This window comes from Danio rerio, chromosome 21, assembly GCF_052040795.2.
Source record: "Danio rerio strain M-AB ecotype USA chromosome 21, GRCz13ab, whole genome shotgun sequence".
Lineage (NCBI taxonomy): Eukaryota > Metazoa > Chordata > Actinopteri > Cypriniformes > Danionidae > Danio > Danio rerio.
The window spans coordinates 44,293,778-44,308,630 of NC_141041.1; the positions used below are offsets into that span (position 1 = coordinate 44,293,778).

Genomic DNA, 14,853 nt, shown 5'->3' on the forward strand with positions numbered 1-14,853 from the left:
TCAAGTTGTACTGGTCTTATTTCTCATGTACCACAACAGTTGTTCATATTTACATTAAACAAAAAACATTAAAGGTTCTGTTGTCAGCCAAAGCTCTAAAGATTCTGAAAGCTAAAAGCATACATTCACTTCAGTTTCCTCCCTGTTAAGCTTGTGAAATCTTATCCTAAATACAGTTTAATTAATGGGTAAATCTTCATGTCCTTGACGCATCTGTTCCTGAATCCTTTCCAGAACCTCCTGCATTCGACGCAACTGTAAAGAAAAAACAAACAAACAAAAACACAACATTAAATGATCAGGGGCCTGTTTCAGTAAGAAGGTTCAACCAACTCTGAGTTTAAACTTGTAAGTAGTCCATACTGTAAATTGTTTAGTAAATGTTTGTCCATCGTAGTTTATGCACATATTTTCTATCGAATAAAAGTGCATTCTACTCGGTTTTGCGTGTGTTTTTTATGCGCATTTTCAATTTGTGCATCATGACGTTTCCATGAATTGTTTTTATGCACATCTCCAAAATGAGCATTAAAATAGTTGGGTGGAAACATAAGGCTAAGGCAAGAAATAATCGCTTCGTCTTTAAAAAAAAAAAAAAGGGGAGAAGACTGACAGAAACTCTGAGTTTAGAGAATAAAACCTGCTCCTTACCAGTTTAAGTTCACAGAGCAAGTTACCACAGTAACTGACTCAGAGTTAAAGTTACCTCTCTTTCAGAAACAGGCTTGACTTACCCTGCTTTCTAGAGTTTGACAAATCTGCCATTTTGAAACAGAAAATCCAGAGTGTCACTCATTTCAGGGTTAAAATACTCTGAGTTTTCACTTAATCTCCTTTCTGAAACAGGCCCCAGGACAGACTCAAACAATAAAATGTGTTGCACATCTAACACTAATCTAGCTACTCTTGCCATATTCATTGCGTCCAAAAGACATTTTCAAACTGCAATAACTTACAACAACAAAGATTTTTACTTGTTGGGATTTTATGATTACAGATCGAGTGATATTGGAAAATATAATATGCATATCTGCCTGCCCTATAACCAGGGGGGCACACACAATCTGCAGACATCTGTTTTTGCATTTTCTGCACAGAATGTTTGTATCTGTGTATTTACTGCATGCTGAATGATTTTGAGATCAACTAAAAACATAATACATCAAATAAAATACTAAAGGTTTACAAAGTAAATCTAATCAGATCCAGTCAAAATAAGTCTCATTTCTCTACTGAAAGACAGAAAATATTTCAGTGGAAGAAACATATTGACACACACCTGCATAAATTAATCAATAGATTAAATGATGGGCTCAAAAACCAGTGGAAATCTGCATATTTGTTACAGATTCCTATAACTAACATGCAGAACTGATATTTATTGTTTATTGAACTCAACATAATTCTTTCTTTATAAGTCTTTTGTTAATACAGCAGACTTGCATCACTCGATATGCAATTATGTATTTCAAAAAAAAAAAAAAAAATTTCTAGTTTCTGCTATTTTTCATTTGTGAAAGCTAAATATTTTCATTAAAAGCTAAATATAAATACAAATTGGCATTGTTTATGTTCTAGTAGCAGCAGCATTTGTGATGTTAACTATAGGTCCAATTAGCCGGACAGTACAAGTCATTTTACCATTTACCATTGTCAACAATTGGCTTTAGGTTTTAGGTTATTTAGTTTTAATAATATTGACTCTTGTTTAAAGCAAAAAATGACCATTCCTAGGCATCAGTCTGTTGTATGTATATATATATATATATATATATATATATATATATATATATATATATATATATATATATATATATATATATATATATATATATGTATATATACAAGAATAATTTAGTGCATTTTATTGATTTATTTATTGAAATATTGGCAATTTACATAAGTACATTTAAATTCATAATGTCAACAGCAAAATCATATTGGGGTGGCCAGAGTTTACCCAGAGGTGGCCGTGGCCACCCCTTGGGGGCGCACCTGACGAGACCCAACCCTACCTCAAAACATGTGCGCTTTTTAATTGCAGCAAACTGTTTGGAAGCAATAAAAGTGTACAACATGTACAAAATCTTTATATGCATTGACCCAGAGACTGTTAAGATGCATGTTACTGATAAGAAGATGACGGATGTGTACTGTATGATGATCTAAATGGCCTTAAACACCCAGCAGGCACAAGATCTCAACATGACGTCAGAATGAAGTTCTACACCAGTGTCATGGGAATGTTTCATTTTGGCTTTACATGAAAATCATGGAAATGTCAGATTTGATGCCAAAATGATGTTGGTTTAAGATGTTGACTCGACATTGGATTTTGGTCACTTTCCAACACAACCTAAAAGTCAACCAAATATCCACGTCATTTGATGTTGTTACTGAACAAATAACGTTGTCCTTAGACGCTGGCAAGACATTGATTTTTGGTCACCTGACATCACAACCTAAATCTATTCTAATGTTAATGTCTTATGAGTTGTGTGCCTGCTGGGCAATAACTCAATGCACTACAGAATGTTACGTTTACACACACATGCACAAATTACATGTAAACAGATCAGCTTTTAAAAGCGTAAAACTCACTACTCACTACTCATGAGTCCTTTTGAAAGGGTTACTTTTTACTCATACTTTAAGTAATATTTACAACAGATACTTTTTACTGTACTTACACTACATTTTCAGGCAAGTAATGGTACTTTTACTTGAGTATGATTTCTCAGTACTCTTTCCAACACTAGTTATGTCACATTTTAGTTAAAGTTTGCTCATTAAAAGCAAGTCATCATTAATTACAACACTGCTGCACTGACAGTCCTGCAATCAGTTCTCAAACACCGGCTATTTGTCAGTGAATGCGATTGAACAGCTACAGTATATACAGTATATACACACACTAATGAAGGGCTGACGGGGTGTGGCTAAGCATATTTCACCCCAGCAGTCAAACAGAGAAGAACTGCCATTCAAAATCAAAGAAAGTGGTTAGTTTTTTATTGAGAATTACTAAAACTGAAGATTAATTGTTCACTTTAAGACTAGCAATGGGCACTAGCACAATAAACATTGTAAATTTTAATTTCATGCTGACTTTAAATACTGGTAAAACCCATCTTCATTTGTAACTATTGTAATTCTGGTGTGGTGTGAATGCACTTTTACTAATAGCATACCACTAATGTTTCTTTAAAAAAAAAGTGAAAGAGTATGTGTGGAGAAAATAGCAGGTTATCATCCATTAATGTATGATATATATTCTGTATATTCTATATATCTATGATGTATATTCTAGTGCTTTAACAATCAAACCAAGCAGTTACCTCTTCATCTTTCTCCCAAATAAGGCGCTCAGTTTCAGTGTCCACAGACACCAGAGGCACAGGAAGATCTGACGGGCTCTCTCTCAGCCGGCTATTCAGACTGGATGACAACAATCACAGTAAGACAGATATAGTTGTACCATCCCACAATTGGAGCCGTATTTATGAAAAACATTTGATCACATAAAGGGATAATTCACCCACACATGAAAACTCTGTCATCATTTACTCCCTCTGCTTGATCTAAACCTGTTTGAGTTTCTTTCTTCTGTTGAACACAAAGGAAGATGTTCTGAAAAACAGCCATGGACTTCCGCAGCATTTTTTCTTTCTACTATAAATTTCACTAGGTAGGTTTCCATCCACCTATTTTTATGCACATTTTAGAATATTGCATAAAAAATGATTTATAGAAACACCAAGATGTGCATAAATTTGGAAAAATGCTCAGAAATAAATGTAAAGGAAAAAGACTCACACAGCTTTTCCTACTGCAGTAAATTCTGTGAAGTGGCGATGTTGATCTCTTTGACTCACTAGATGAAAATGCTGCTTCATTCGCAAATCTTTTATGTGATATTAAAATTTTGCACATAAATGTAATTTGTGTTTTTGAACAAAAAACTAGCTACTGGCTGCTGGTGTCCAACATTTCTTAGAAAATCTTGTTTTGTGTTCAGAAGACAGAAATAGCTCTAAGTTAAAAGGTTTTTCTGAAAGCGAGTAAATGATAAGGAGGTTTTCATTTTTGGGTGATTATCGCTTTAAAGTTACGTTTAGGTTTCTGGGAGTCTTAAATTCCTTCAAAGAATATAATTAACCAATATTAAATCTGCAGAAGCCTTACACAGGAACTTTCATATTTATAAGCACTGTATTTGCATGAAAAGTGTATAAAGCCACCTCAGTGTCGGAGCAGACATGCATGCTTTCCTTTTTTATCATCATGCATTTGCTGCACTTTTGTAAAAGAAAAAGAAAAATTGACAGGGTGGCTCAGTGGGTCGCTCTGTCGCCTCACAGCAAGAGGGGCGGTGGTTCAACCCCAGCTGGGTCATGTTGAATTTCTGTGTGGAGTTTACACATTCTCCCCATAGGTTTCCTCTGGGTGCTCCGGTTTCCCCGACAGTCCAAAGACATGCGCTATAGATGAATTGGGCAAGCTAAATTGTCCATATTGTATGTCCTGGTCCTCCAGGTTGGGGGTTGAGCAATGGGCTAACAACCCTCCACATAAAAACTAGATGTTACAAAACACCAACATGGTAAATATCAACTTCAACATAAATGGCCCTGGGAGTAAGGAATTAAAGGGGTGGTCTTGAATGTAATTTTAAGGCTTGGTTGTGTTAATAAGATGTAAAGCAATGTGTGCTCATGTTTCACTTGAAGGAAATCCCTTTATTTTTTTATAAATCTCTCTTTGATTATACACAGCTACTCAGCTAACATGAAAAGTATATATTTCCTAGTTCCTCTGAAAGGCCCGCCCTCAAGTGACTCTGATTGGTTATGTGTCATAATGTGCTGTGATTCATGGGTCGGCTCTACATCACGCCCCTACAAGCATGCACATTTCTGCTGTGTAAACAGTCAGTCAACCTCCCGCCCGCTCTCTAAAATAAAATCTGACAAGTGTCTGTAATGAGTGAAAATGGGGTGCGGCTCCTTTAAGAGGCATCGCTATTGCGTGTGTCTATGTGTGTGTGTGAATGTGTGAACTTTTTCTAGACGTGCATAACGTGCACGGGACTTCCTTTTTCTTTTTCTCTGATGCTCGGAGTAAGTTATTTTCTGTAATATATCGTGACAAGAATAAAGCACAAGATGTGGGATGCTACCTGTGTGAGCCTTGATTTATTTTTCTGCTGCTACATGAGTTAGGTGAGCTCTCCTGTATTTTTTTTTACTCAAAGTGTTACATGACGCACATACACACATATCCGGAATATGCAGGTGTAAGTAATTATAATCATCCATTGCAATGCAAAGTCGCACACACGCATAGAGAGAGGATGCATATGCCGGTAAAGTGTGTGTGTGTGTGTGTGTTTACAGCAGTTTGACTGATAAATATGAATTTGTAGCCAAACCGTTTGCTGTGCAAAACAGCATTACCTGTTGTTTACATCATTGCCACAGCATACCATTAACGCTAGACACTGAACATGTCATGATCAATTTTAACAAATAAAAACACTTACAGGTTGCAGCTCACAGCTTCTGCTTTGAGGAGATTTTAACTGAATCCAGCACTGAAGTGGGAGAGATTCTGGAGCTCTTTTGTCAAATCATGCTTGCTATGTATTTTATAATTCTCTGGAACAAAATTAATATTGAACTGTAAGCACTTCTGTCTTTGTGTTGTGTCCTTTGGAAGCCCAAATACAGAAACAGATGAAGCTTTGTGGAAATAGCAGCGCTTGCTATAACATCTCTGCTATAACATTACAGCGCCTCTGGCCACGGCCCTTAGCTGTGAAGTGTGTGTGTGCGGTAAAAATACATTTGTGATCTCACAAGGGCCTGAAGACTTTTTTTGTAGTCCCTAAAATCCGCTCATAGTAGGTTTTGCTAAGCTAGCTCTGTAAAAAACAAGGTCTCCCTTTGCATTGAACTTCGAGCTTTTTACATTCAGAGATGCTGTTTATGTTCACACAGCTACATTACACATCAACTAAAGTTTAAAATATGATATCGTAGTGGACCACCCCTTTAATTAAAGAAGTTTACACACGCAAAAAAAGAAAAGAAAAAAAACAATACTGTGAGACAAGTGAGTTCTGTTTTTGTAAAAAGGCCTTTACCTTCACTAAATCACCAAAAAAAAGAGCTTTTTTCCACCATTCTCAAACAAATGGTTTAACATCGACAGACTCTTTTATGTGCTAATAATATTCATTATAGAGCTGTGATGAAAAATCAGTTCTGCAGTTTTCAAAATGCATCGAGTGCCATCTGCTGTTCAGTATCAGTGCAGAATTGATTTTTAAAATGACAACTCTATTAACTGGGGGGTGTTTACAAGAATTTCAAGATCATTTGTGATACATAAATGTGTTTGTGCACATACATTTTCTCTAAATCACACATTAAAGAAATGATTTAGGATGTTTTAAACATTTTTTTATATAAATGAGGCTCGTGATTACCAAGAATAATGACAGCATCGTTCCAAATGATGTGAGTTTTTCCACTGACCTGCGTTTCCTCTCTCTGACCACCATGCGGGTCATATTCTGGATGCACTGAGCGCGGTAATTTTCATAATGCGTTTCCCTTGTCACGTCCTTCAGGTCCTGCATGTGTGTGCGAACCAACATGTTCCTCAGCTTCAGGAAGTCGGAGTGCTCAGGATTCTCCACTGCAGGAGGCAAGACACATTTGTGTATACTCTACTGCTCTTTTCACAAATTTTCAAGCTGCAAAAAATGAAGATGTTTGTTTATCACATTCTTTTATGCCAGGGGTCACCAACCTTTTGGAAACTGAGAGCTACTCCTTGGGGACCGATTAGTGTGAAGGGCTATCAGTTATTAAATAACACATTTTCCTTAATTTACTTTTAATTATATGTTATTATTAATAATTAATAATATTCATCTATGTGAAGACATTGATCATGTTAATGACTTCTCACAGTAGTTGTCAACAATGATTAAAAAAGTTAGATAATATCAATATGCAACACTTTATTTGTCTGAAATTGTTTTTAAAGTTTTTTTTTTTAATTTATAACTTAAAATAGTTTTCAAATTTACACCAATGCAAGTGTGATTTCAAAAGAATACCTATTAAAATATTAGATGCAGCTTACTCATATGTGGTGCTATGGTGAGCTATTTTTAGAACAGGCCCGCGGGCAACTCATGTTAACCTGGCGGGCTACCTGGTGCCCATGGTGACCCCTGCTTTATGCTTTATAGCAGTTTTAAGTGGCTCACAGAGTGAAATGTTGCACGCTGCTTTTATAACCCCAAAGGTGGCATTTCTTTTCACTTTTTGGTATGACTTGTCCTCATGTGAATGCCCCAAATGTGATTTAAAAGGAGAGATTTAACACATTTCAAAACATAACAGTTTTAATACTTAATTTATAATGAATAATTTATTCCATCTTCGCTATGATAACAGGTGCACAATATTTTACTAGTTATTTTGCAAGATAGTATTAAGCTTAAAATGCTATTAAAAATCTTTACTAGGCTAATTAAGTTAACTAAGCAAGTTAAGTAGGCAACAGTCATTTGTTTTGTGGGCAGTCCAAAAATAAAGAAAAAAATCTATTTTGTTGAATTAATGACTATAGAAAAGTTTGGGTTCTTTGGTTAAACAAGTTGAGAAACACTCATACAGAATAAGTATTGTTGTTTTTTACTATGATACAAGCAATTAAAAAAGTTTTAAAAAGTTGCACATGTATGCTAATAGGAAGAAGCACCAGGGGTTCGTTCTTCGTACCTCGCTTAAATGATCTAAGATGATTTTGCCGATCCTGGATCTTTTAATCTTGATAACTGATCTCTCGCTAATTTGGTTCTTCAAACAAGTTCGTGAATCAGATTAGAATGTCTGGATGAACTGATCTGAGATGGCTGCGTGTGTTGTGAAGGACAGATCTATCGATCCTCAAAATCATGATCAGCAATGCAACGACTGGCTGACGGCACAGCAGCGTAATGACATCATCTGATTAATATTCAATTATCCATGTGAGCAAAATTACATCAAATTAGCAGTCGACGGTTTGTTAAATATGATACGCAATAACTTTTCACATATGTTGTGAACTGCAGGTTTTACACTTTCATGTATCAAGAGTATTTATCATGTATTTCAATGCATATCAGTGTATTTAGTTCTACATTTAGAAAATATTTTCTTTATTACAGTAGCCGTTTTTTTTAATCGCTGTATGGAATAACTGGATGTTTACAAAAGCATTTTGATATTAGTAAAGGCATCTGCAACTTTTGTGAAGCATAATCACTGGCATATTTACTGTCAAAACATGTTCATGACTGCATTAATGTATTATTTCTTTTTTTTAAAAAGTCACATATTCTGCATTTCTATTATCATACACAAATTGTACTAAAGCGATCTAAAAAGTTCATATCAATAAATTTTCTCTTTGTACTTTCATTTCGAGGGTGCAGATTGCATAAGTTTTGTTAATATAACTTTATTTATTTTATTAATAACTATAACTTTATATATATATATATAGTTAATTTTTTTTAACTATTTTCCTAAGTGTATAACTACTACTGTAAGAAAATATCATAATTCGGTACTTTCTCTATTATCTTTGCTTGAACTGAGCCAATCTAATCCTGTTTATATTAATTGAACCTGCTTCCGATCAGGTTTGAGCTAGCAGAACTGTTGCTATGACAACAACTCTCGGATCAGCTTTGAAGAACGAAACGATCCTGGATCATGTCAAATCGTCAGTATTCAAATCCAGCTAACTGAGTAATCCACGTACGAAGAACGGACCCCAGTACTGTAGATTGGTCTCATAACATTTTTTAAATGCAAGTTCTCTACTTGGTACTATGTAAGAATAAACCGTTTAGATTATTACTGCATAGATTATTTTCAGAGACAGTTAATTTCTCATATGAATGTGTAGAAATACAATATTATGTACACAAAAACAATACCACAGTACCCTAAGTACTGTACCTTCCACCAAACCCCAGGGATACTGCCGGCCTCTGAACCGCCTGCCCTGGCTTTCAACTTGAACATTACTGCCAATTACCGCAAAGGGAACGCTATCCTGTAACAAAGCAAATCCAGATTAGAACCAAATCAGTGTTAGTCAGTGAGTCAGTGGTGTGTAAATGTGCTCACCTTCAGTTCCTGCTGCTGGAGTTTGAACTCGTCTTCCTCATCTGATTCACACTCAGGGAACTGGTAGATCATGATGTCAAATCTCTCGATCTCCTCTCGAATCTGGAGAGAAAACAAACCAACAATCATTTTATGTATATGGTGATTATTATTATTAGAATTATTAATATTATTATTATTATAAATTGCATACACACCTTCATTTTCATTTTTCTGACTTCCTCTGGAGTTAGACTGTCAGTTTTGGCCAGCACAGGCACTATGTTGACTTTCTCATGGAGAATCTTCATGAACTCCACATCAATTGGTCTGAGACTGGAAAAAAAGAGGGGAAAAGGCAATGTCATGTTCACAAATTTATGTGAAACTCAATATTTATGTTAAACTGAATTCATCTCTAGATTATGGTTGCACTACAACAGTTGCATCAGTTTATAAATTGAATACAGCAGTAAGTCAAGGCTAAAATGCATTGTCTATGTTGTTTCAACAATATGAGCTGATGTTACATTACTCTGACACTCTCATCGCAAAATTACGTTTTCCACTTTATTGACAAGCTAAAAAACGAAATCTGAGTATATGTGGCATAAAATATCTATAAACACAGGCCACTTTAGGTACAACTGTTTAACTGCTTAAAGCAAATATCTAATTACTCAGAGTCAATCCTAGAGTTAAAACTCACTGCGTTAAAAAACAAAATGACACCAAACCCCTGAATCAGCTTCATTGTCAACAAACAACTGTGAGAAGTATCAGTCAGTAATATGATAAAAGGGAACTACAAATTTTTAAATAAAACAGAAAATAAATGCACATTAAACCATTTAGCCTACATAAACTAATAGTCTCATAAATTTGAATACAATTTAATCAAGTTATCAAATTTCATTACACTTTTTCTTCCCTTTATGAATTAAATATACATTGATTCTTAATAATGTTGCCTTGGTTGTTCCATGAAGTGAATCAATGGATATTTCATTTCATTGTGACTCACTCATGTATTGTTTGATTAACTTCAAATAACAGAGTTGTCACTTTAAACCTATAAATGACAAGCATACGGCTAACGTTTATGCTTAAATAAGACAAAATTAAATGTAAATATATTATATATACTTATCATGTATGTTTATACAACAGTTCTGTCTGGATCTTGAATCTAATTGGCTGAGTAGCTGTGTGATACTCTGCAAATAACAGCACTCGTCCAGCCTCTTCACTCTTCACCTTTGTCCACATACAGTGACAAGCAGAGGACACTCTACAGTTTGACAAGTATTGCTGCTGTTGGGCAACATAATGTACCGCTGAGACTTGTTTTAGTCGAGAATGTAGTTGTTTAGATTGCAATGATGCAGTTTATTTTTACGGATAGTGCCTATTTTAAAATAATGTTAATTTAGGAGATTCATAGCATCGGCTGTCATCAATCTGCCTGAGCAGAACAAAGAAAATGAGGGTTGACGTTCCACCACAAGATGGCCACAGAGACTGTTTAATATGCCCTTAGACTAAAAAAAAACTCAGCATGTTCTTAATGTAAGTTTCAAACTACAGCTGAACAAATCAGATAAATTATAAATCAGGTAAGTGACTTTCTAAGTCAATCTCTCTCCCTTTTGTATTTTGTAGTGCTGTATTCATACCACAGAAACTGGTAGTGTTTGCTTTGCTTTGGCTTTTTCAGGGTTAATTGTGAAATCCTGGTTGCAACAGAAACACTGGGAAATCTCTGTAGACTGATGGCATTTCAAGCCGTTCAGCCTTACAATCTTATAATGTGAGCAAAAAATCACTTGTTTTGTCATCACTTTAATGATAAAGCTATATAATCATACAGTGATGTTTGTATATGAGCAACGGTTTCTGCTGTTCTGACGTCAGCTGCAGATATGTATGAACAGCAGAAGAAAGTAGTTCCTCATACAAAAGAATTTTTAAACTCTCCGTGTTTGATTATCTTTATTATATACACGGTTGTACCATCGAACTCTTGTATAAATGCAATATCACACAAGTAGCGGTGTTAAATGGCTGTACTGTATATCAGAACAGGTGGGGGGCATTAAGACCTCAAGTCAACGCATGCCTCTCACCAGTATTGACATACATGTGCTACTTGTCTGATATTGCTCATTTAAATATATAAATATAATAATAATAATAATATTATATAAAAATGTTATTAATATATATATATATATATATATATATATATATATATATATATATATAATGTTATATATATATATATATATATATAATGTTATATATATATATATATATATATATATATATATATATATATATATATATATATATATAAAAATATATATAAAAATATATATAAATAATGTTATTAATATATATATATATATATATATATAATGTTTTATATATATATATATATATATATATATATATATATATATATATATATATATATATATATATATATATATATATAATAAAATAATATTAAATATAAATTAAAATATTTTTACATATTTTGTGTGTATTCTTGTGTGAGAATTGATAGTGTAATCAGCCAATAACGACAGCAACTATATGCATTTAGACATGTAGAAAAAGTCAACAAGTTCACTGAGCATCAGAATGATACAGAAATGTGATTTAACTGACTTTGGATGTGTTGGGTGAATGGTCCTAGATGATACAATCGCTACAGTCATGTTTCCACATATTGTTGTGCATTTTGGATTACAGCATAACAATGCTTACATGGAAGTGCAAGTAAGTAGGAAAGTGTTACCCGTGGCCGAAGGGCGAGATGAAGTAGAGGCAGCAGTGCACACGATTGTCCTGGATGTTCTTACGGTTGAGGCCGCTTTCGTCACGAAAGTATTGCTCAAACTGCTGGTCAATGTAGTCCACAATTGCCCTCCAGCTATTACAAGAAATTAAATGGAGATAGTAATGAGAAAATGTACTCCATATAATATATAGTTACTCTGTATCATCAAAGTCACACACATATGACAAGGGCCAGACAGAATCTGCAGACATTTTTTGCTATTTCTGTGGAGAATTTAGTTAGAAAAAAAATAATAATAAAAAAATTAAAAAAAATAAAAAATAAAAAAATAAAAAAAATTTAAAAAATCGGCGGATTCATGCGGAATGATTTTGGGAGTATCATAACTATAAACCTTATATATAAAATAAAAAAATACTCTTAATTTTTATTTAATGCAAATCCAATTAGGTCTATTAATTTTGTAAACAAAGCAAATCTCTCATACATCTACTAAAAGACAGAAAATATTACTTTACAAACGATTTCATATTAGTCAATAAAATTACTGTAATTTAAAAACTGGATACATAAAAAATACACACATTTACACAAATAAATAAACACTGAATGATGGGCTAAAAAGCTGCGGATTTCTGCACATCCATATTTCCGTGTGGGCCTACATACGACTCATTTCAGAATTGTGGAAAGATTTTTCATTAATTTTGCATAAACTGGAGTGATTTAAATGTAGAACATACAGTTAATTGAACACATTATTAATGTAAATAATGCATTACGCTTAAATGTGAAAGGGAACATTTGATTCTGTTACTAACAGAGTTGTAACAGAGTTGACATTGCATGGTTTTGTGCTTTAACTTAAGATGCTAACCTCAGACCAGACACCACAAAACATCTTTAAAACAGAATGTTATGTGTTTTCATTGTTTCATTGTTTTTGAAAAAGTGAATGAGAAATTGACAGAAATAACAGTAACAATTTAACAAAATAACAGTAACGTCTTTCAGATGAGATGTTAAAACGAGGTCCTGACTCTCTGTGGTCATTAAAAGTCCCATGGCACTTCTCGTAAAGAGTAGGGGTGTAACCCCTGGCCAAAGTCCCTCAATCGGTCCTTACGATCATGGCCTCACAATCATCCCCATCCGTCAAATTGGCTATATCACTGTCTCTCCCCTCAACCAATAACTGGTGTGTGGTGAGCGCACTGGCGCCGTTGTTCTGTGGCTGCCGTCGCATTATTCAAGTGGATGCTGCACAGTGGTGGTGGTGTGGAGAGACCCCCCTCATGATTGTGAAGCGCTTTGGGAGTATAGCCATACACAATAAATGTACTATATAAAATACACACTACATTACTGTATTGGTGTATCTTAAATTAATAGGAATAAATGACAAGCATCAATGCTTTAGTGCTTTACTTAATTGCTCAGTGCTTTATAGATTGAAATGCTCTTTATTACAGATGTAGCAGAGTTGACCAGAACACAGAGACAGACACAAAATGCATTTCTTTTATAACCAAAATGACAAATAATACAGAAAAGAGATGTTTCATGAGAATGTTGAAAAAAGATGAAAATTGGACCTAGTTATTTTATGATAATTGAAGTTGAATGTAAGATTCAGAAGGCAGAGACAGTCCAAAATAGTAATAGTGGGAGTCTTTAAGTTAATATTTTCAAAAACAAAGATTTATAGATAACTTAATATAAAAATTTTTTTTACTGAATAGTTTCATTAAAGTTTATTCATTCATTCATTCATTTTCTTGTTGGCTTAGTCCCTTTATTAATCCGGGGTCACCACAGCGGAATGAACCACCAACCTATCCAGCAAGTTTTTTTTTTTTTTTACGCAGCGGATGCCCTTCCAGCCGCAACCCATCTCTGGGAAACATCCACACACACATTCACACACACACACACACACACACTCATACACTACGGACAATTTAGCCTACCCAATTCACCTGAACCGCATGTCTTTGGACTGTGGGGGAAACCGGAGCACCCGGAGGAAACCCACGCAAAGGCAGGGAGAACATGCAAACTCCACACAGAAACGCCAACTGAGCCGAGGTTTGAACCAGCGACTCAGCGACCTTCTTGCTGTAAGGTTACAGCACTACCTACTGCGCCACTGCCTCGCCATTAAAGTTTATGTTTTAGAAAAATAATAGAAGGTTTATCTGGGAGATGTAAAATGTCCCCACAATTCAAGAAACACCCACCTATAGGAGATAATATCATCCAGAAACACATTATCATTAGAGAAAACCCTTATGCATCATCAAGTAATATTGCTTAGGGGTTAAGATTTCAATCACACCTCTCTGTGTTGTTGACAGCATCACCGAATCCTGGTGTGTCCACAATGGTGAGTCGCAACTTGACTCCTTTCTCCTCTATGGCCACAGTGTGTTTGGTGATCTCCACAGTCTGAGCAATCCGCTCTGTACACCAGAAAATGACCAATAATAAAGACCAATGTAGCTTGAATTAAACTATTCAGGTCTAATGAACGTACAATTTTCATTTGTATTGGATTAATATTATGTAAATAAATAGTGAATTTTAAAGAAACATTTTAAATGCATTGCAAATATCAGGTAAACGTTAAAAAAAAAAAAATAAATAAATAAAAACTTTATACCTCGAATACTTTGGACTCATCAGACTCCCTTCAAAGGCATTATTTTAAAAATAATTTAGCAATATATATTTCAAGATTAAAATTGATTTTTCATTAATTTAAACTGTTAATAAGTTGCATGGGTATATCATTGGCAATATCAAAAAATACATCTTTATGAAACAAAATTATACTTTTTTTTGTCAAAAAGCATCAGAATATTAAGT

General features: G+C 34.3%; 1 protein-coding gene across 1 annotated transcript in view; it reads right to left on the reverse strand.

The window, feature by feature from the left end:
• The window catches only part of septin4a (septin 4a), a 28,096-nt gene continuing 13,243 nt past the window's right edge, over positions 1–14,853 (reverse strand). Inside the window, 8 exon segments of the mRNA NM_001037379.3 lie at positions 1–255; positions 3,339–3,438; positions 6,540–6,702; positions 9,030–9,126; positions 9,201–9,302; positions 9,398–9,515; positions 11,983–12,117; positions 14,324–14,447. Coding sequence (NP_001032456.3) covers positions 178–255; positions 3,339–3,438; positions 6,540–6,702; positions 9,030–9,126; positions 9,201–9,302; positions 9,398–9,515; positions 11,983–12,117; positions 14,324–14,447 — 917 coding nt within the window. The 3' untranslated portion in view covers positions 1–177.